Genomic DNA, 22,027 nt, shown 5'->3' on the forward strand with positions numbered 1-22,027 from the left:
TGTAAATTGTATTTTCTGCATGAATTTCGTTGTTTTCGGATTTAATTTTTTCGAAATTATCAGATTTGTGTAATTTAATTCCGTATTCTTTATAAAAAAGGTGTTTGAAATAGAATTAATATTTTTGACCTCTGAAACATTATAATCATCAAATATATTTTTGGAAAGTTTCAAGTATGACTTTGTATAGCGGTTATTATATGGAATGATAAATAAAATATCTTTGATAATTTTTACTGGAAGAGATTTATTTGAATCAATCAATTCTGTCTTGATCATTTTATAAATCGAGTTTAATTCTTCTTCATTTTCAGTTTTCAGCTGATACAGCGCGTTATATGAATCGATGTAATATTTATAGATATTTCGTAATTCACTGAATTTATTTGGATGAATGTTTTGATCAGACATTAAAAAATTTAAAGTCACCAAAGTAGTATTTTTGAAAGAAAAGAAAATTTAACCAGAGCTAGAAAATTTAAGTCTTTTGATGCAACAAGACTTTCAAGTTTGTTTTGTCAATTAATTGAAATTTGTAAAAATCTATCACTTACATTAGTATAATGTCATTATGGGCTTAATCAAATCTTCACCAGTGCTTAATTTTATATTTGAATGACAAAATTAAAATCAATATAAAACTTGAAATGACTTCAAGTATTAGAAATATTGGTATTATATTTAAAAAATCATAATAAACAAATTTTATATTAATAACATAACAAAAAATAAATAAAAATCTAATTAATCAATTCTTCTGTTTCTTTGTAACTCTAATACAGCTTGGAGGACGTTTCATCAATGATTTGACGTCGATACCATTGATATCTAGCTTGAGTGGTTCTGTTTTATATCTATACCTTTGCATTGCCCTTTGAGTTGCTGAATCTTTTATTGAAATTGGAGTTGAAGCTTCAGAAATATCTCTTGATCTAGGTTTTGTCTTTCCATTCATTAAGCGTCCGCTGTTAATGTTATTCTGGAGCTTCTTCATTTGCATTTCTAAAGGTAGGAAATCTTTTCTCATTTCTTCTTTCAAAAATTGTTCTGTTCTTTTGCTTTTTTCAAGGAAACAATCTATTTCTCGTTGGTGTCTTGCTTGCATTGCTTGGTGTGCAAGTACCATTGCATCTACAGCTCTTCTTTGTGCTTCTTGGCTCTCGATTTGTTGTAGTTGTTCTACTTCTGCTTTAACAGATTTAGCTTCAGCAAAATTCCTTGCAATTGCAAGTGATTTTTGACGTGATCGCAACTGAAGCAATTTTGCACTAGGTTTATTAAAGTAGGCAAGGTTTTCTGGGTTTCCCCATAAAGATGCAAATTCATCTTCTTCATCTTGATGTCTTTTCAATAATTCGTCATGCTGAACTTGTGTTTCTTCTTTATATTGTTCAAAAATGTTCTTCCATTCAGCTTGTTTCTTTGAAATTTGATTATTAATATTTTGTTTACGTTCTTTGAAATCTTGCATCTCGCTATTCTGTCTTTCTGTAAGTATGGCTTCTTCCATTACTCTGGATGTTGTGCATAAAGCAGAATCAATTTTTTCTGATTCTTCATAATCTTCGTTTTCTAAGCTCCTAATATAGTTTCTTTGTAATTCACGTTGAATGGGAATGTAGAACATTGGTGGTGGCGGTTTATTTTTCTCAACTAAATCATTATATGCTTTTTGAAGTTCTTTTTCAGATTGATTTTGAGGTTTTTGGTTCTTTTTACGTATTTTAATTTCTGGTTTGGCATCATATTGTGAGGATGTTGTTTTCTTTGGAATTTGAATATCTTCGTTATTTTGATTTTGTTGACTTTGATTAGAAATAATAGAATTTTGATTAGAGTTGGGGTCTTTCGATTTGTATTTTGTTGGTGGCATTATATCTACTATTACTTGTTGCTTAACATCTCGAAATGGAGGATCATCCGAATAGTAAAGATCGGAATACTCATTTTCATCTGGTAGTTTATCGTTTTTGGTTGGTTTGTTTTCTACAGGTTGATTTTGATTTTGTGATTTTCTTTTATTTTTATTTCTTCCCTTTTTACTTTTTGATTTCTGCTTGTATACTGCAACGTTTTCATCATTATAGTATTGATCACTGGAGTTGATAGATTGCTTGTCATTGCCCATCTTACCATTCATCTTATTCTACTCCAAATGATAAATGATAGCCTAATGTCAAATTTAGGAAATAAATTTTAAATTGCTAATACATCAAATAATATTTTATTCAAAATAAGTTATATAATGATTTTGAAATATTTTAATTTGCCAATAACTTTTCACTATCTATTAAACATAAAAAGCATCATTATATGTTCCTTTATTCTCACTTGCAACTTGCATTCGCAAGGAAATAGATATTATTTTTTGGACTTTTACTTCATCTTATTTCGTAAATGAAATAGAATACCTAATCGGGAGTTTGATAGAGTTTTTTTATTTTTTTAATTTTTTTGAAGGAAATAATAATGATGCAGAAGTAGTTTTTGCAAATTTAGAAAAATAATAGAGTTTATTTGATATTTCTTTCAGATCTATGAAGCAATTTTCTGTAAAAAAATGAGAAAAAGTATTCAGATCGTAATTTTCAGTAAGATCAGTAAAAGTAACATTTCCTGTTCCTGTTGTCGAATTTGATTCAACATATGACTCTGAAACAGTCAAAAGATATTCTAGAGAATGTTGCCTAAACATGTAATTTGCAATATTTTTTAAAAATATGCAGTGATTGATACTAACTGCGTAGACACAAGAAAATAGAACTTGATTTTTGTCAGTGCCGCATTTATTTCCAATAACATTGCAATAAGAAATTGTATAAGTTAATGATTTATCATAATTAATCCAAAATCTTAGCGAATAACTTCCAGTTTGGCTATTTTTTCTGAATGTCGAGAAATTACAAACACTTGAACTCGCATCAGTGAGGCAATATACTGATGATTTTGTATTACATTTGTTGTTTGTGCTATTGATATTCGAAATACATAGATCACCTGATGTAATTTGAAATGTTTCTCTTCCTGTTGATTCATTTTCTCCACAGTTAAAAACAGAAACATAAAATGCATAGTTTTTATTAGAATTATTACTTTTAACAACATGGATAAATGCCATGCCATAATCTTTTGCTATTGATTTATAATAACATGTTCGTTGTTGAACAAACTGTCCTTCTAGATAGCTGGAAAAGTAAACAGACCCACCACGTGAAGCGGAACTACAGTTGATAAATACGGAATCTTCAAGTAGCATGCATATTTTGTTTTCTCTTTGGATGTAAATTGCACCTTTTTCTTTGCATTTTGCAAAAAAACAGACAAAAAAGTAAAAATTGTCAGTACCTGTTTCATTATAGAATGATGTTCCATTGTGTATCTTATAAATGCCATCGTTGCTTTCAAAATATTCTAACCAACTGAATTTTCTTGAATATTCCAAGCTCGTTCTTCTTTTTTACACGTGGAAGTAGTAAGTTAAAGTTGTTCACTTGGTAATGATGTCTGGATAATTTGTTCTGGATCTGTGAATTCAATCTTTCAAAGATAAAATGACATAAATTTTGAGGGGAACTTGAAAAATTTAATAGTCGTAAACTTTACATTATATCTAATTTTCCAAAGAATCCACTCAAACATTGATTATATATGAAAAAAAGTGATTCATATAAATAACAAAAAAATATACTTACAATTTAAAAGAAAATGGGAAAATACTGATTTGTGCAGTTTCCGTGATAGCCATAGCAACATTCTGTTCTGGAAATGCTCGGATGTACTTGACTTTAGATTTGCATCGGTAAATCACAGAACCTAAATTCAAGAAGAAAACTTCGAAAACAAAAACTTTCCCGCGATCATCTGAAAGCATGACAATGTCGAAACCTTCTGGAGTTCGCCACGTGTCCCAGGCACGAACACAGTTATCGATCTTGACTTCCCCAAGTTTAAGTCCATTGATGTTGTACAAATGAAGATAATGATGAAGACGTCCATCATACAACTCATCACACGAAACAAGGATAAATCCAGAACCTTTAGTGATTGTAACCATCGTTGGTGTTCGACCATTAAGATCAACAACTTGTGTGACTTCGCCACGAGAAAGAGAACACAATAACAATGAACAATCTCTTGTGCCACAAACAAGTTCGTCGAATGCTGATGAAACAGCTAAACATTTAATGGAATCACAAAATGTAGGAACAGAGCGCTGTTTCTCGTAATTACGGAATAATGAAACACGTGCATCTTTTCCTGCTAATGCAATCCATTGTTGGTCACATGCAAGGCCAACAACACCGCAGTTGTGTAATATAACTTGTTGACATTGTGGAATGTCCGTTTTAATGTTGAAAATGGAACATCCGTCTTCACCGACAAAAACAAAATTATTGTTGTTATTTGTCATAACAATATTAGACAAATTACAAATTTTAGTGGTCAAATCAACAATTGTTTCACTTTGTAATTTGTATCCTGATGGTTTGTTATTATTATTGTTATTGAAATTATTTGTAGTGTTGTTTGGAATATTCTTTTCTGGTGAAAAACTACTGTTCATGTTTTGGAGATCTGATAATGATTGTGATGGTCCAGTTGTCAATGATCTGTTTCTTCGTTGTGTCTGTGTTGACAAGTTGAAATTAAATAGTTTTCGGAAATTGACACGACATTTGTGACAATTTCCATCTCGACCGATCAAAACAGCAACAGCTTTCTCTGGACCACCAATTGTGCAGCTGAAAACAAGATCTTTCATGCCAACTTCAAGTGTAATTGGTGGTAACTGAATGACTGGAGTTTCGAATTTTGGTTGACGACGTGGATGTGGTTCTGTAAATAACTGTGGAGGAATTTGACCAACATTTGTTAAAACAGCTTCAATTGAATCTTTTTCTTCTTGTGAAATGTTCGGATGTTTATCCCAAACATCCGAATACATCTCTTGCTTGTAAAGATTGTCTGGATGACGCTGTTTAACACCCCAAATCAAATCAATCCAGTTGTTGATTGACATGGAAACAAATTCACTCTCAAGAGCTCTTCTGTTCATATAAACAAATTCTGCGGCACTTTTACACCATTTTGGTAATGTGACGTCATCAACTTTTTGTTCATTGAACTTGCCAAGATCGAAGCCATTCAAGTTCATCAAAAATTCTGGACAGAAAAAGAATTCAGGACACAATTCGCGGAAGTTGTTTTTATGTGTTGTAACATTGTTGTAACATTCTGAAATGGAATAGAAAATTCTTGCTGTGTGATCAAATCTTCCGCCTTGTATTTCGATGTGCAATGTTGCAAATGGTTCCATACGCATAAGATAAAGATAAATGGCCAATGGACAACTAGGACCACTTGAGAAAAGATATGGTTCTAAGCCCATTTTGATGAGTTCATTCGTCTTACTTTTAAGTTCTGTTGCATGCTTTTCATCAATTAATCCAATTGGTTTGTCAAGACGACGGAATGTTTTAGGATTACTCAAATCAAGTTTATCTGATTCGTAATCAGAAATGATCCATGGTAAAAATGGATATTGCGATGTAGAATTGAAAGATCGACCGGAAATCATGTTCAAAAACATGAGATATTCGAAGTTCGAGATCTTCCTGTTCAACCAAAGATTTGTCTTGTTAGATTCAATAAGAAACTGGATAGGATTTTGTGGTGCAATGTTTCTAAACAAAGGAACAATTTTGTCAATGTTTTGGGAGCTTTTGAAATCAATGAAATAACTAGAATGATAAAATGTGAAGATTTCTAAAGCAGTTGGATGATGACAATATGTGCGTCGCATAACTAATTTGACATCTTTCATAAGAATTGTTTTGATGCGACTATCACTTTTAGTAATTGTCAAAATTTCTCCTGAGATCTTGAATGTGATTTCTTGGATGTTGTTCACTTTGACTAATGCACATTTTTGGATTTCAATCGTTTTAGAAATCAAATTAGAAACATTTCCATTGTTACTTTTCTCGTGAACATCTTCAACTTCTAAAATTCGTGCAGGAGCAATTTGTTTCATCAAATCTGCAGATTGTTGTCTGTATTTCTCAAGACGTTCATTCGCATCGTCATCATTTCCTGTGTCTCTGATGAATGATGCTCCCATGTGGTCATCGAAATTATAATTCCTTCTGACTTTAAATGGACAGAAATATTCACACCATGAATTATCTCGTTTATAATGTAATACTCTCATATCTTTATGAAGTGATGAATTCCAAGGAGCTCTTGTTGTCGTCATTTGACGCCACAAACTCTGCCAATATTTAGAATTAATTTGGTTTTGTTGTTCTACTGAATTTTCCATGTGATTTCGATGTTGGAATGTAGCAGGAAATCCATTAAATATTGACATTGCTCGTGTCCAATTTTGGTTAGAATCATTCAAACAATTTTCCAAAACTTGACATGACAAAACCGTTTTGAATTGAGAGAAAAATTTTTCTAAAGCGTCAAATGAATTTTTTGTGTATTCAACAGGCGGCATTTCGGTGATACTTGGAATTCCCATCATGTGTTGTTCATATGTGATCAATCCTTGGAGCTGTGGGTTCTGTAAAACATCGGGAACACTTGGAACATTAGTTGCTGATGATCTAATCAAGAATGCACATAAAAGAGATGCCGTTTCAACTTCTGCTGAGTTATTACAAAACAAAATTGAAACAATTTTCTTGGATAATTCAATATCCGCCCATTTGCCATTCTTAAAACGCAAAATGGACTTCGATTTCATGTCATAATTAGGATATTCTTTGACAGGACATTCATTGAAATTAATTTGAAGTCTTGAAAATTTTGTGTCACTTTTTATGTCACTTTTAGGATCAATTGATTCTGTTGAATAAATTTTAGCAATTTTTTGATTTTCTTGTGAAGTTTGTCGTGAAATTTTTGTTGTTTCTTCATAAAATGGTGATTCAAGATATAAATTATACAAAGGAGTATTTTCTTCTGTGAAATGAACAAACATAAACTGCAATGACAGTTTAATCAAAGTGTCTGTGTTCAATTTATTGTCTAATGCGAAATCTGCGCATTTATTCAAATAAATTGATTTGACATCATCTGGATTTTTGTTTAAATTACGACCAACTAAATCAATTGATCCGTAAATCAATGTCATGTCATCATAAAATGTTTGCACAAGGAACTCAATGATCTTCAATTGTTTGGATTTGCTAGCTTTGTATAATAATGGAATTAAAAGATAAAAATTGACATTTTTCGATTTGAAATTGTCACTTTTCAAATAATGAGTCAATTTTCCAATTGCCAATTTACCAAGATTGAAAGCAAACCTTGCGCAGAAAGGCAACAACTCAGGGATATCTTTAAGGAGTTTGAGAGATGACATGTAAACTTGTTTTGACAAAAATGTTTGTGGCAAATTTGACAAAATTTTAAGGATATGATCTGTTTTTGAGATGTCAACAAGTTTTCTTTCGTGGCAGGTCATCAAACACTTCATTGTTCTTGTGAACAAATGTGGGTGAGGGACATTAAAAAGAACATGAAGTCTCATCATCTGTTTCAGTATGAATTCGTGTGAAAAACTCAATAAAATTGATGATTTGATGAAATATGTCAATAAATCAATCAAATCGTAAATTTGATTCAAATCATTTGTTTTTGTCAAAACGGTTATTAAATATTTCAAATCTTCTTCAGTGAACTGAAAATTAGAAACAATTTTCGCAGAATCCAACAAAGGAATTCTCAAATAATGCATCTTTGGCTTCATTCCTCGGAATCTCTTGATGTTTACACTCAATTCATTCGTCAAATAGAAATAGAATGAGCAGGAAACATCAATCCACCATGTGAACTGTCTGTGATTCAAAACAAAACTTGGAAGTTTTTTGAAAATTACGTCTTTCCAATGTATCAATATTTGGCGATTCTCTGATGGTGTCGATCGAATCCATATGAAAGGATTGAAGACGATGTTCAAAAAGATTTCAAGTTTAAGTTCAGATGGCTGTAAATTAACAAGCAAATCGTAAAACCTCAAATATAATTTGTATGTTATATTTAAGTCTTCCGAAGCAGTCAATAAATGACAAATTATATTCGAAGCGTTGCTTTGAAGGAATGTTTGCACATTTCCATTGGAAACATTCAATGCTTTCTTCGTCAAAATGATTAATTTGTCTATGAAATTTGGCGGTTTTTGTCCGTTTTTCTCTGCCATGTCAATTTGGGCAAAAAGTGGCAATAAAATTGTCAATTTACAAGAATCGAACAAAACATTTATGAAATTAGTTGTTTGTTTCATTCCGCTCTTGTTATATGTCAATTCCATTCCTTCTTGTTGAGTAACTTTGACTAATTCGAAACTGCCATTTTGATCTTCTGGTTTATAAGCGAAAATAACATTGAAATTGTTCGGTGAGCTGAATAACCTTGGTCCATTCAGATAGATCTGTTCAATGTAATCGCCATTGTATAAAATAAATGGTCCAATTTTACAAAAAGTGACATTTGATGAAGAATTTTGTCTGTTTTGGTTAATTATGCATGTCAAATACGATTTCGTGAAGTGGAATGCAGGAATATCACGTGAATCATAAACAATTTTGTCATTGAATGTCAAAACACTTTCTGTAAAGTTCTCAAAAATTTTAAATGAGAAATTTACGAAAGTCCACTTGTTAAACTCGATGTATTCGACTACTGATGTTTGCCACTTAAGATCTGGTGCGTTTAGTTCAAGTTTCAAGCTTTCTCCTGTATAAACAAATGTAATTTTCGAATCATAATTGTCTGTTAGCAAAAACAAGTTGATTGGACTATCGGTTTTAACAGGAAGGAACCAGAATGAAAAGTTAAAACCGTATTGTACCAAATTAGCATTAATAAACTTAATTTCAATCTGCGAATTTGATAATAAAGTCCAGGAAGACTGTGGAGTCTTATAAGCTGCGTCAATCTTCTTTTCGATAAAATCTATACAGTTCATATGGAACTTAGAGAGGTATCTACCGTCGACAGGACAGAATAAACTGATGAAAGACTGTACAACGCCAACAGAGCAACTTCTCTCCGTGATTCTATCGATCAAGTCTAAAAGCGCATCAACTAGATTAAGATCTACGTCATCATTTGACTTCTTTTCGAATAAATAGTTGATACAAAACAAATCTAGTTCTCCTTCGTGAGCTTTGATACTGTTATACTGAGAACTTGAGATAATACTTGCTAATTTTGAGATGCAATCAAAAATTTCTTGAGAATTTAAATAAATATTGAGGAATAATGTCAAAGCATGAGGTTGTTGAACGGTGAATGAGCCGTATTTAACCGAAATTTCCTTTCCCGCTATCAATTGGACGATGGCTCTCGAGAGATTTGGACTTGGATCTTTGCAACCGAGTTGGGAAGAAGATTTGAGCAATGCAGCTGCTTCATGTGGTCTAAGTTGATGAATGGGAGATATTATGACTAAAAATAATATGAATTGGACTAATAATTCTTCATGATTTGATTGTTTGAGAGAAATTAAGGTATTTAAGATTGGATCTACGATTGGTTCGAACTTGGTCATCAAATCTGGTATCGATCTTAAGCAGGAATTCATACAATTTAAAATGCCAGTTGGTATTTGCAAAATTTCTGGGTTTCCTGAGTGAATAAATTCGCAATTGAGTGTTAGAATGATATTAGAAATAAATTGGTCGATGATTGGATTCTTTGAATTGTTCTGGTCGCTGAGAAAAACCGTCATGAAAGCGAAAACATGTTCTCTAAGGGGTTCTTCGAAGATTAAGCAGTAAAATGTTTTCGCAAAATAATCATTGGATAAAAATAATGATAAAGAACTTGTATTTGTCAATTGTATGAATAAATAATTTAATATACTCTGTCTGGCTATTCTGATTTCTGATAAAACTGTTTTGTCTGTATTCTCTGTAAACGACTGATAGAACATCATGGGTTTCATAAGCCCTGGAGCTATGTTTTGTATGAATAAATTATCAATTAAAATTTCTTGTTGGGAAAGTCTAAGAACTAACTCAGCATATAGTAATGGTGATGTATAAGCTTCTAAAAGAACTGATCTAATCATATACTCAGTGCTCTTAATTCCTCTGTCATTTACAATCATGTTCATTGAGACATCCCTGAGGATATTGAAGATACTAAAGTAATCTTTGTTGTCAAATACGACAATATTCGGGTCAAATATTTTAGAATTAAATAAAATTTCTTTTGATATCGGAAGAGAAAACTTTTTGAAGATTTGGAATATAATGTAAAGGAATGATGGAAATGAATCTAAAAAATTGGGCTTATCTAAACAGTTAAAAACAAATGGCGGACAAATATCTAAAAATTGTTGTGAAATTTCGATTTTGCTAATAATAAGTTTCGTAATGAATTGTATTTGTGATTCTAATGATTTCGGTATTAAGCTTTCGATGTTTTTCTTTGGCGGAAATTTGATATCGAGATTTATATCTGAATTTGAAAGGCAAGAGAATTTTATTGGCTGAAAAGATATTTCTGGGACATCTTTGGAGTTAAGCTTAGCATGAGAAATGTCGCCAACTGAAATTTCCCCGATTTCATTGAGTTTATCTAAATTTGACATTAAAGCTGGAGAAAGAAGATATAAGCATTCGAAAACTGATTGTAAACTGATAATTGGAGATGCATGATAAAGAAAACTTAAAGCGGAAATATCAAGTTTTCTAATCGCTGTAAAACTTCGTTGTATTATAATTTTCGCTATTTCGGGTGGAAAGTATGTCTTTATTTGTTGTATTAATCCATCCGCTACTGTTACAAATTGAATTTGAACATTTTCTACTTCGAATTCTTGAGAAGCAGTGAAAATAGCAGTGGCACAGAGTCCGAGAAGGTCAAATATGTTCTTTGGCAAGTCGTTATTGTAGAAGAAAAAATCATTTAAGTGAGGTAAAAATAATAAAATTGCGGCAGGCGAAGGATTTTTGAGGAATGTGAGATAGCTGTGATATGAGCATGATAAGGCTATTTTTCTGTATAGAGGATTTACGGAAAATCTGTTTTCTTGGGCAATTACATTAAAGAATCCTAAAAATTCAGTGAGAATACTAGCATCTGAATATGACTTAAAGATTATTTGAAATGATAAGTATGAATGGAATATGTATAACGCTAAGAATGGTGTAAAATCTTGTGGAGCGTTGGGTAAATATATAAATTTTTGAATTTCCTCTAACATAAAGGTAAATGAGTAGTTATGCTTCTTCAGTACTTCCGTAAAGTCCGCATTTTTATCTGTTAATTCCTTGTTGATTCGACGCATCTCCAAAGTCGAATAACTAGGAAATTGAACCTCTTTGATGAGAATTAGATTCTCTTCAGGGATTCCTTGGTAAGTACTCTTTAGTTTCACCTTAAGAGATAAGATTTCCGAACAAATCTCATTTGGTGATAAGAGTTGAAGCATTTCAAGTTTATTTTTTTATTAGAAATTTGAATAGAAAAATTTCAATGGTAAGAATGCCTAAGAAATAATTAATAATTTGATATGACGATCAATTTAACGATTATAAGATTTTTGTTATCCAGCCTTTCAATTTCAATTAATGTTGGATTTTCCTCATATCAAGCTCGTAGACATTAATTATGTTGGTTATAAAGGCATGTCATCGCTATATTTGATGAAGGCACCAGATGGAAGTGGTGCAATCTTCGATACTGGCTCACCCAAAAGATTTAATGTAATATGCGATGCGATAAAGGAAATGGGAATCAAAAAAGAAGGTTTGACACATGTTTTCTTGACACATTCACATATGGATCACTCAGGAAATGTCTCTTTATTGCTATCGAATTTTCCTAATGCAAAATTATACGCAAATTCAATTACTCTCAAACGTTGCATAGATCCTAAACCACTAATTCGTCATATGAGTAGTGTTATGCGGAGACATTATAATTCTGAATTTGGAAACAACGTTAAACCAATATCAGAAAGACGCTGTGTTGAAGTTAAAGATAATCAAATAGTTAATTTTGCTAAATTCAGAGATATTAAATGTATTGACACACCTGGTCATACAATTGACCATGTCTGCTTCTTAAGCAAGCAGGACAAAGTCATTTTTACAGGTGATGCATTTGGAAACCGCTATATGGATATTACTCTTCCGATCTTTTCATGTCCATTCATGTTTGATTACTATAACTCTGCCAAGTCAGTTATCAAAATCCTCAAAAGCGGCGCTACAGTTGCTGCTCAAACTCATTTTGGCTACATTCAAGATTTTGAATACTTTGGAAAGACTATCCTTGAATGGATCAATAGATTTGGAGAAATCGCTAAAGATTCAAAGCATCCTAAATTTGAAGTCCAAACAGAGTTTGCCAAGCGTTTTGGAAGCAACTGGGAACATAATGAAATAATTCGAGGTCATTATAGAGTTGATCTTCTTGGCGTCACTTCATATAATATGCAAATGCATGGAAAGAAATTTCATCTCTCCGATTTTTTATTACGATAATATAAAAAAAGAAATTTTCTAAAATCCTATTTTAAAAATCGTTATTATAATAATCAATTTAAATCATTCACACACTTCTAATAGTTTGGAAAATATATTTAAAAAGAAATTAAATCAAACCCTCAATGAAGATTTTTTATTTTCTTCTGCGTTGAATTTCCTGCAATTTTTGGTAGATTGGTATGTACTTATACCAAGGAATAAAGCCAATGTTCTTCTTTGGAGCTACAACTGGCTTAGCACCGAAGAATGGGCGAAGTGGCTTATATGGTTTGAAAATTGGTGGGGGAATTGGGCGGAATGGGCGAATTGGATGTTCCTTCAAATACTCTTCTAACAACTTCCTCAAACCCTTCTTAGGTTCGACCTTCTTGTCTTCGTTGAGCTCGAGATCGATGTCAACTGGGCCCCATCTCCAGCGGAAGTTCATGTTGTCGTCGTCTTCTTCGGCGGCGTTGTGGTATTCAAGGCGGAACTTGCCAATAGCTGTCATTAATTCAGCCCAAGCCCTCCAGTTCTCATCTTCCTCTTCTTCAGCAGAGTTGTGGTATTCAAGGCGGAACTTGCCGATAGCTGTCATCAATTCAGCCCAAGCCTTCTAGTTCTCGTCTTCTTCCTCTTCAGCAGCATTGTGATATCCGATGTAGAACTTGCCCCATGGTGAATGATATGTGAAGCCGATGCCCCAGTTGTCATCATCTACAGCTTCGTTAGCATCAAAGCCAAAGCTTAAGAGGCCCCACTTTGTTGGGATTGGGAATGGGAACTTCCAGTTGTCATCGTCAACAGCATTATGTGCTGTGCGCAAGGCAATCAGAGAAAGCATTAAAATAAATGAAATGAAAATTTTCTCAATTTCAACCTGATCTCAATTCTGATAATCTGACTGTCAAATCCACATATAAAAAATGTAAATACGCCAAAACCATATTGTTGATGTTTTATGATGTTTTATTTTTGTTATCCTTATGAATATTCAAAAATAGAATGAAACCGCTGTATCAGACTGGCAGATTAGATAATTGAGTTCGATCTGACAGGCAGTTTAGACCATTCTGATTAATCTGACAGACATTATTTAACCGATTATAATTATTGAATACAATCTCGTTATTCGTTTTTTTATCGAAAAAAAGTGCCCTTTAGGTATTTTATTATTTAATTTATTTGTTATTAACATTTCATCCACCTAACAAATTTGGATAGAATTGAGAAATAATCACGAGGCATTAACGGATGATGATTATATATTTTAAAAGGTGATTATTTATCGAATGATATATAAAGAGAAATAACAAAACATGATTTAATAAATACAAACAATTTATACAAAAATATTATTAAAATGAAGTTCAAGAAGTTCATCAGCAAAATTAATGGAGAATGAAATGAATTCATTCTGTAGAATCTCACGACAATTTGTTACTAGTGTTGGTATTGCATTTTCTCGTGTTATTGTTCTTTCGCCAAATAAAGATCCGACGAAATAGACAAATCTTTCACGTGAAATACCATTTATATCATACTTGCAAATTGTCTCATTAGCAATATCAATTATCAAGGCTGCATATTCAAAAGGAATCTTCCTTGGTCTTTCAATCTGTTCATCCAAAATAATAAATTCACCTTTACGAACAACATTCTTCCAGATATCGTGAGTAATACTAGAGTCAAGGAATTTAATGATATCAGTATCTGATTTCGGAACTTTAAATTTGGGAAGTTTCTGTTTGAATTGTGGATAATCTATTAAATTAGATTGAGGAAGTTCTGGAGAAACGATTGTATTAATTGATTCATCAATTTCTGAATCTAATGTCGGTAAATAATCCGGAATTGATTCAATTATTGATGAGCTCATCATTTTAATTTCGCTTGTTTGATCTGATATAGAAATAGTTGATGTGTCTGGAGAGCTATATTCATCCGATGACTTATTAATTCTAATATCAAGAATAGGGGGACGTCTATCAAGTAAATAAAATTCTTCTGTGGAGAAAACGTGTGGAATTTTAGGCTCTTTTGATTGAAATTGTTGAGAATTAGATTCACCCTGGTTTGAATCGTGTTTTTCATTCTTTGGTTTATGAGAAATATCAAATTCTGGTGGACACCATTCTTTAGGTCGTGGCATATGAGGAGATCCATTAGGATATTTCTCATCATCAAATACTTTTGGAATTGGACGTTTCCTAGGTGGTGTGATGAAATGATCTGAAGATTTCTTTTGAGGAGTTTGTGTTTTCTTCTTACCTTTAGGAGTATATTGAATAGACTTGCTTTGTTGATCTGGTAATAATTTTTTATGTTTAATATCAGGAGTTTTTGAAACAGATTGTGAATATTTTCGAGTAATATTTGATTTCTTAATAGGAATGAGGCTAGAAAATGACTGATTGCTAGTGTTATTTTGTTTCTTTGGTGAATTATTAGGACTTAATTGCTTTTCGACTTCCGAGAATAATTCTGTTTTTGTTGGGTAATAAAATGCAATTCCTGTGCCATAATCTATGAGAGCACGTTGTATATATCTATTGAAGAAGGCAGTTTTCCACTTTAAGAAATAAAACAATTGCACTCCTTTTTTCGTCGCTCTGAATGAAAAAGTTTTACTGGGCGACTTACTTTCTGTAGATTGTCTATGTTTTGGCATTATGATTTCATTTTTGGATGTTTTTGATTGTTTCGGAATAAAATCTCTTTTTTCTTTGATTGGAGAAAGATTAATACTTTCTATGCTAGAATTTACTGATTCTCTTGACTTTTTTATTAACACACTAACAAGTTTTTTGTTCCATTTTGTAAAATAAAAACTTAAACGAAGTGTTAGAAAACTATTAGTTAAAGATGTCTCAATGGTTTTATCTGATTTAACTCGTTTCACTGTTTTTTGTGGTGATTTAGGTCTTTTTTTAGGACTGGGATGATTCGTTATATTCTTTTTTGCGGTTCCAAGAGATGTGTCGGTAGCCTTTTGCAATGTTTTCACTATGTCATTGGATTTCTTTGATACTTTCATCTTAATTTTAGAGTTTTTAGTAGGAGATTTAGTTTCATATGTCTTTTTAGGGGAGTTCGAAGGTGATTTGTTAACATGAGGAATAGGTTGGTCCATTAATATCATATTTATTGCGTTCATTTGAGATAACGCATCTTGAATCAGATCCAAACTATTCCTCATATGAAACTTTAAAAAAAGTTAATTCCGATTGCAAATAAAGTATAGAATCGATATGTATTGTCCAATAACTCAATACTCGATTAAAAAATTGGCGGAATAAAAGGTGGCAGATAAGAAAAAAAAATTCACTTTACAAAAGAAAAAAAAAATGATGAGCTCAATGTTCAACAAGATCAGGACTTTTCCTGAATATCATGACTCCAATTCTTCCATTATGGAAAATAGAAAGCAGGAACAGAATATCCTTGATCAAACAAAATTAGCTTTTGGTGCCGATTTTGATCAATTTATCAAGAGCCAACCAGAGCCACTCAAAGACCCATTAACTGGTGTTAACCAAAATGGTAATGCTTTGGCCGCCGCAATTGAAGAATTTCATTCAATCGGTGCTGCATTGCCAGCTGATTTCCACGTCTTTCTTGACTACTACAACGAAAAGAAGCAAAAGCTTTCCGAAACAGAAGCAATCGAAAAGCAGGCTAACAAGGCTGAAGACAATGCAAACGCCGCCGAACAAAAAGCAGCAAAGTCTCGCGAGAAAGGTGCTCCAGATACAGCTAAGTTCGAGCAGTTAGCAGAGCAGGCAAGAAGTGCTGCAACTGAAGCTCGCCAGAACGCAACTACAGCAAGAGAAGCATTTAATCAGTACAACACTGAATACACAGCCAAGTTTACTGAATCATTCGTCACAATGATGGATGCATTCCTCTCCAAGAGAGCTTCAGCCCTCCGTCAATACGTCAACATCGGTAACGAACTCTCAAACACTGTTCTTGGTTTCCACGAATTTACAGACCCAACAATCACCAACCTTGAACAGAGATTAGATAATTACAAGAAAGTCGAAGTTTAAAACAGAAAATTGTTAAAAATCATTTTAAAAAATTGACTCAAAAAGCATCATTGAAGTACTACTCAGAATAAAACGCATCTATATAATTAGTATATAAAACTATTTTTTCGACTTTATAAATAAAATTATTTTTTTGATGAAAATAGTGCTGTTGAAGAAGTTTTTGCAAATTTAGAAAGATAAGAGAATTTATTTGAGATTTCTTTTTTCCCTATGGAACAATTTTCTGTATAAAAATGAATAAAATTATTAAAATCGTAATTTTCTATTAGTTTAGTAAATATAACAGTTGCTCCCCGAGTTGTATTCGAATCTACATATGAATCGGAAATAGTCACAGTCGAATTTTTCCCTTCAAAATTATTTTCGTTTGAAAACATACAATCGGCTGTGTTATTTTTAAATATGCAGTGGTGAATATTAACAGTGTAGATTGATCTAAATAGATATCTTGAACATTTATTTTCAATAACATTGCAATATGAAATCTAATGTCTTCCCAACTTTATCTGTATTGCCAAAATATTCAGACCAACCGAATTTTCTTAGATTTTTCAAACTTTGTCTTCTTTTTTAAGCGTATTGATAGTATTTTAGGAATATTTACTTGATGGCTATGGCTTAGTACTTTGTTCTGTATCTGTAAATTCAATCCAAAAAGGTTGATTTTCGTGTTTTACCAATGAAAAATATGGAGGAACTGCACTCAATAATGCCATTTTATGTTATAGTAAGATTTTGTAATAATGATAAATAATGGAGTTTTCTACTTCGTTTTTTCTCATATTACTAAATTCAATGCTAAAAATAATTTACAATTTCTATTAAGTTTGCTATAGCAAGATTTCATGAGATGTTGATTATATTTAGGAAAATTTCTTCCATCAAATGGTAAAGTATAGTTGCAAAGAACTTTTTGATATAAATATGAAAAATAGCAAGCCCTAGTATATAAATTCAATAATCTAAGTGATTGCAAATGATATCAAGCAGAATAAAGAATTGAATCAATAACGTTGAACATGAAATTATCATAAAAATTATTTGTTCCAAAATAATATTTGGTATATTTAGTGGTTTTAAATTTTTCCGTGATGAATAGATGAATCTAATATTAAATATACCTAAAAACAACTAAACCAAAATGCGCGCGCATTTTTTTCAAGAAATCATAAACTATTCAAATTCTGGATGCGAAGGTCAGTCCCTTCCCGTCAATCCTCACAGAAACTGAAGGACAATCAGTCTTTCTATGAAGGTGATGTTGACAAATTCCAGAATGGTTCCATCATGTCTATTAAGCTCAAAGATTTCATGACTTTCGAAAAAATCACTATTCAGCCAGGTGCTGGTCTTAACTTAATCATTGGTCCAAATGGTTCAGGTAAGTCCACAATTGTATGTGCAGTTGGTCTCGGACTTGCATCTTCACCATCAATTCTTGCAAGAACATCAAAGTTGTCTGGCTTCATTCGCCACGGGTGTTCAATAGCATCAATCAAAATTTTACTTAAAGCAGATGTTCCTTTTTGGGTTAACCGCCGAATTAAAACAGATAATTCCTCAAAATGGCGAATAAAGAACATAAACGGCAAATGGAAAGACTCTTCAGCCGGTGAAGTATCTCAACGTGTATCTGCATTACATATACAACTTGACAATTTATGCATGTTTTTACCTCAAGAGAGAGTTAAAGAATTTGCAACGTTAAAGCCACCTCAGCTTCTTACGGCAACAGAGCAAGCCATCAATCAGGAAGTTTACGACACTCATCAAGCTCTTTTGAAAGATTTTCAACGACATTCTGAGATGTCTCAAAAAATTAATGACTTAAATACAAATATTACAACATATCAATCTCGTTGTCAGCAATTAAGGGTCGAAGTCGACAGACTGGCCCAAAGAGACGATTGCCAGAAGCAAATTGAAAAATACGAAAAAGCTATACCGTGGGCTGAACATCGTGCAGCCAAAATAGAATATGCGCAATGCAAGAACGATTTACAAGTAGCTCTTACCAATTACGATCAAATTGCCCAGAATATCCGACCATTATCCGAGAAAAAGGACCAAATACAGCAAAAAGTGAAGAAGAACAACGACGATCTTGGCCGTGAAACCAATCTCTGCCATAACCTCAAATCAGAAGTCCTCCAAATGAGTAATCAGAAATTTGAATACGATAGAACGATTTCTGAATCGAAACAACAGCTTACAAGGGTGAAAGAGAACATGGACCGAGTCAAGAATGATGTTGACCAGCTCACCAACGCTATCCAGATCGCTGAATCCAAAATCGAAGGAATCGACCAAGATATCGAACCGTTACGTCAACAAAAGAGGGAACTCATGCAACAACTGAACGATGTCAAGCGTGCCAGTGCAGAAGCAGCCGGTCTTATTGAGCCAATTCGTAGAGAAAGAGGTCGAAAACAAAAAGACCTGGAAGAGATCGATAACGACCTCAGGAAGTACCAGAACCAAAAGAAACGTCTTCTGGATCACATAGCACAGAACTTAAGACGCCACGACGTCGTTGAATTATATAATTATATCGAAAGTCGCCGTAACACGTTCAATGCCAATGTTTACGGACCAATATGTGCGGAACTCAACTTTAAAGACGTCAAATACTCCAATATCCTCCATATGGTTGTTGAAAATCATTATTTATTTGCATTCCTGGCCGAAGACGAAAGCGACAGAGATTCTATCGAGAACTTCTGTCGGCAGAAGCATTTCACTCGTATTACCTTGCTTAGAGCTAGTGACAACTTCAAATTATCCCAACAACAGAAGATGTCGCAACAAAACGCTCCACCATCACTTGCAAGGGACGGATTCCCTTCCTACGTGATAGATACATTCGATGCACCTCCAATGGTCAAACAGATGCTTAACTCCATGGCTCAATTAGACAAAGTTCCCATTGGAGGACATGAAACAGCAAGAAAAAGCATCGGAAGACTCTGTGAAGATGTTTTTCCACAATACAACATTAATAGATATGTTCTTGATAACGTTGTCTATTACATCAAGCGATCAAAGTATTCCGCCAATGTTTCCACACTTAGTATTTCTATCAGACAATCAAACATTTGGAGAGAAGCATCAGCAGGAGCAGAAAACATCAAAATGTTGCAAGCTAAAAAACAACAGATAGAAGAATCAATGAATAAACTTGCAGAAGAAGAAGCGAAGCAAAGACAAGAAGCAAACAGATTCACAAGCCAAATTGAAACACTTTCTAATGAGATCCAAGATATAAGTAAAAGAATCAAAGATCACGAAGGAATCAAAGAGAAAGTTCGTCAACTGAAAATGAAGAAAGAAATCAAACAAAAAGAATATGATGAACACCCAAGAAAAATCGAACAACTCAATCAAAAGATTACAAAAGCTATTGATAACTTTTCAAATCTTTTGATTAAAATCAAAACAAAACTTGTTGATTTCAATGTTCATCGAATTAAATACGATGTTTTGTCACAGAAACGAGATATTCTTCAAGCGGAATTCGATGATTGCAACATGGAATTGCAGCGCGAGAGACAAAAATACTCAGAATTGGAAAGAAACATCAAAGTTCTGAAAGAAAGACGTGATAATCTTCACAGGAAAGAACACCAACTTAAAGAGATTGCAGAAGAAAAATGTCCTCGTACACCAGAAAACATCGCAATGCTGTCAACACTTTCATCTGATGTAGAATCATTGAAAGACCAACTCGAACAGTTCAAATCTCGTCTTGCAAGTTTCTCTTTCATCAATGAAGAAGCGAAACAAAGATATGATGATGCAGAATCTAAATTGAATGAAGCAACAAATAGTTTGAACAAAATCTCTAAAGATGCGAATGAACTCTTGGAGAACTGCAACATTCGTTTCAGCGAATGGAAGCAGAAGATGTCACTTGATGTTAAGAAGATGTCTGAATCATTCTCTAAGTTGATGTCTACATGCAATTACAGAGGCGAAGTCAAACTCGGTTTCGATGATGCGAATAAGATCGACACATACAAGTTAAACTTGTTAGTTGCATTCAACAGAGAAAGTCCTCTTAACATCCTCTCATCAACACGACAGAGTGGTGGTGAGAAAAGTGTTACAACACTTATGTTCCTCCTGGCACTTCAAGACTGCACTAAGTTCCCATTCCGTGTTGTCGACGAGATCAACCAAGGCATGGACGAAACAAACGACAGGAACGCATTCAATCAGATCATGCAGTACACAATGAGTCACAACCAGGAGAGTCAGTACATCTTAGTCACACCAAAGTTGCTGCCTAACTTGGAAGAGTTGGCGGGAATCACAGTTATGGTTGTTATGAACGGTCCTTACATCGACGACAACTTGACGAATCCAATCACATTCATGACATCCGCAGACGAAAAACAACTTCAACAGAGACAATCTCAACAAAGTCAAAACGAACTTGAATAATATTTATTTTTATTTTGATTTATTTTTTGTTTATTTTTAATAGAAATATATATATTATTTACTAAAAATACAAAAACCTAGTTAATATGCAGATAATTATTTCATGATGTCAGAAAACTTTTTTTTGAATCGGAGTTGAAATTCTATTTCAAGTAATCAATGTTTTCTTGTATATGTAGTTGATTTTGAATAATACCTGTAATTAATTTTGGCAAAAAGGAATTTTTTGACAAAATTTTTATGTTTTGAAAAAGTCGACTTTCTTTTGAGCAATACAAATAAAAATTTTGAGTTTGATCTCAAGAACTCAAAAAGAACTTAAATTCAGTTGGTCCGAATACTTCGGCAATACAAATAAAATAGAAAAGACCTTAAATAGAACATCATTGTCTGATACAACAAGTTCTAACAATTATTACTTCCATCATTGTTTATTTGTTGAATGCAAAGAAAAAGGTGCAATTTACATCGACAGAACAAACGAAATACGCACATTACTTGAAGATTCCATATTTAACAACTGTAATTCCACCTTAAATGGTGGATCTTTAAACTATTACTGCATTCAAAGAGGACAGTTTGTTCAACAGCGAACATGCTAATATAAATCAATATCAAAACAAAATCAAATGGCATTTCTTCAAATGACAGAACGTCACCCCCTTATAATAAAAATTATGCAATTGATGTTTCTATTTTTAACTGTGGAGCAATAATGACAAATGTATTTAGAACAATTCAAATAGCATGTGGTGATCTACGTATATCGAATATCAATTGCACAAATAACAAATGTCTTCAATATTCATCAATATATAGTACCGCTGTAGGAAGTCTTGGTAGATGTAATTTCTCCACGTTCAGGGAAAATTACAAAACTTCAACTTATTCACTTGCATTTACACAGGATCAAGTTGATCACAATATAATAATTTCATATTGCAATGTTATTGGGAATAAATTATCAGGAACTCTATTTAGATCGATCTTAACTGTTCATATTCAACACTGCATATTTAAAAGTAACACAGCCAGACG

General features: G+C 32.8%; 8 protein-coding genes across 8 annotated transcripts; 3 read left to right on the forward strand and 5 right to left on the reverse strand.

The window, feature by feature from the left end:
* Positions 1-747: 747 nt before the first annotated feature.
* On the reverse strand, positions 748-2,151 carry TVAGG3_0261260 (uncharacterized protein; the record flags this gene model as incomplete). The annotated part of the gene is made up of 1 exon (XM_001326310.1): positions 749-2,140. The coding sequence occupies one exon, from the start codon at positions 2,138-2,140 to the stop codon at positions 749-751; it is 1,392 nt and encodes a 463-aa protein (XP_001326345.1).
* A 1,537-nt stretch (positions 2,152-3,688) lies between these two features.
* On the reverse strand, positions 3,689-11,452 carry TVAGG3_0261270 (beige/BEACH-related family; the record flags this gene model as incomplete). Its single annotated transcript, XM_001326311.1, has 1 exon — positions 3,689-11,452. The coding sequence occupies one exon, from the start codon at positions 11,450-11,452 to the stop codon at positions 3,689-3,691; it is 7,764 nt and encodes a 2,587-aa protein (XP_001326346.1).
* Positions 11,453-11,577: 125 nt separating this feature from the next.
* Positions 11,578-12,539, forward strand: TVAGG3_0261280 (metallo-hydrolase/oxidoreductase family; the record flags this gene model as incomplete). Its single annotated transcript, XM_001326312.1, has 1 exon — positions 11,592-12,509. One exon carries the CDS (start codon positions 11,592-11,594, stop codon positions 12,507-12,509), a length of 918 nt encoding a protein of 305 aa, XP_001326347.1.
* A 106-nt stretch (positions 12,540-12,645) lies between these two features.
* TVAGG3_0261290 (uncharacterized protein) lies at positions 12,646-13,089 on the reverse strand (the record flags this gene model as incomplete). Its single annotated transcript, XM_001326313.1, has 1 exon — positions 12,646-13,089. One exon carries the CDS (start codon positions 13,087-13,089, stop codon positions 12,646-12,648), a length of 444 nt encoding a protein of 147 aa, XP_001326348.1.
* Positions 13,090-13,107: 18 nt separating this feature from the next.
* On the reverse strand, positions 13,108-13,335 carry TVAGG3_0261300 (uncharacterized protein; the record flags this gene model as incomplete). Its single annotated transcript, XM_001326314.1, has 1 exon — positions 13,108-13,335. The coding sequence occupies one exon, from the start codon at positions 13,333-13,335 to the stop codon at positions 13,108-13,110; it is 228 nt and encodes a 75-aa protein (XP_001326349.1).
* Positions 13,336-13,833: 498 nt separating this feature from the next.
* TVAGG3_0261310 (uncharacterized protein) lies at positions 13,834-15,624 on the reverse strand (the record flags this gene model as incomplete). Its single annotated transcript, XM_001326315.1, has 1 exon — positions 13,834-15,624. The coding sequence occupies one exon, from the start codon at positions 15,622-15,624 to the stop codon at positions 13,834-13,836; it is 1,791 nt and encodes a 596-aa protein (XP_001326350.1).
* Positions 15,625-15,822: 198 nt separating this feature from the next.
* On the forward strand, positions 15,823-16,627 carry TVAGG3_0261320 (arfaptin homology (AH) domain/bar domain domain-containing protein; the record flags this gene model as incomplete). The annotated part of the gene is made up of 1 exon (XM_001326316.2): positions 15,839-16,543. One exon carries the CDS (start codon positions 15,839-15,841, stop codon positions 16,541-16,543), a length of 705 nt encoding a protein of 234 aa, XP_001326351.1.
* A 1,103-nt stretch (positions 16,628-17,730) lies between these two features.
* On the forward strand, positions 17,731-21,058 carry TVAGG3_0261330 (structural maintenance of chromosomes protein 5 family; the record flags this gene model as incomplete). The annotated part of the gene is made up of 1 exon (XM_001326317.1): positions 17,735-20,989. One exon carries the CDS (start codon positions 17,735-17,737, stop codon positions 20,987-20,989), a length of 3,255 nt encoding a protein of 1,084 aa, XP_001326352.1.
* Positions 21,059-22,027: the final 969 nt, after the last annotated feature.

This window comes from Trichomonas vaginalis, chromosome V (genome assembly GCF_026262505.1).
Source record: "Trichomonas vaginalis G3 chromosome V, whole genome shotgun sequence".
NCBI classification, from domain to species: Eukaryota; Parabasalia; order Trichomonadida; family Trichomonadidae; genus Trichomonas; species Trichomonas vaginalis.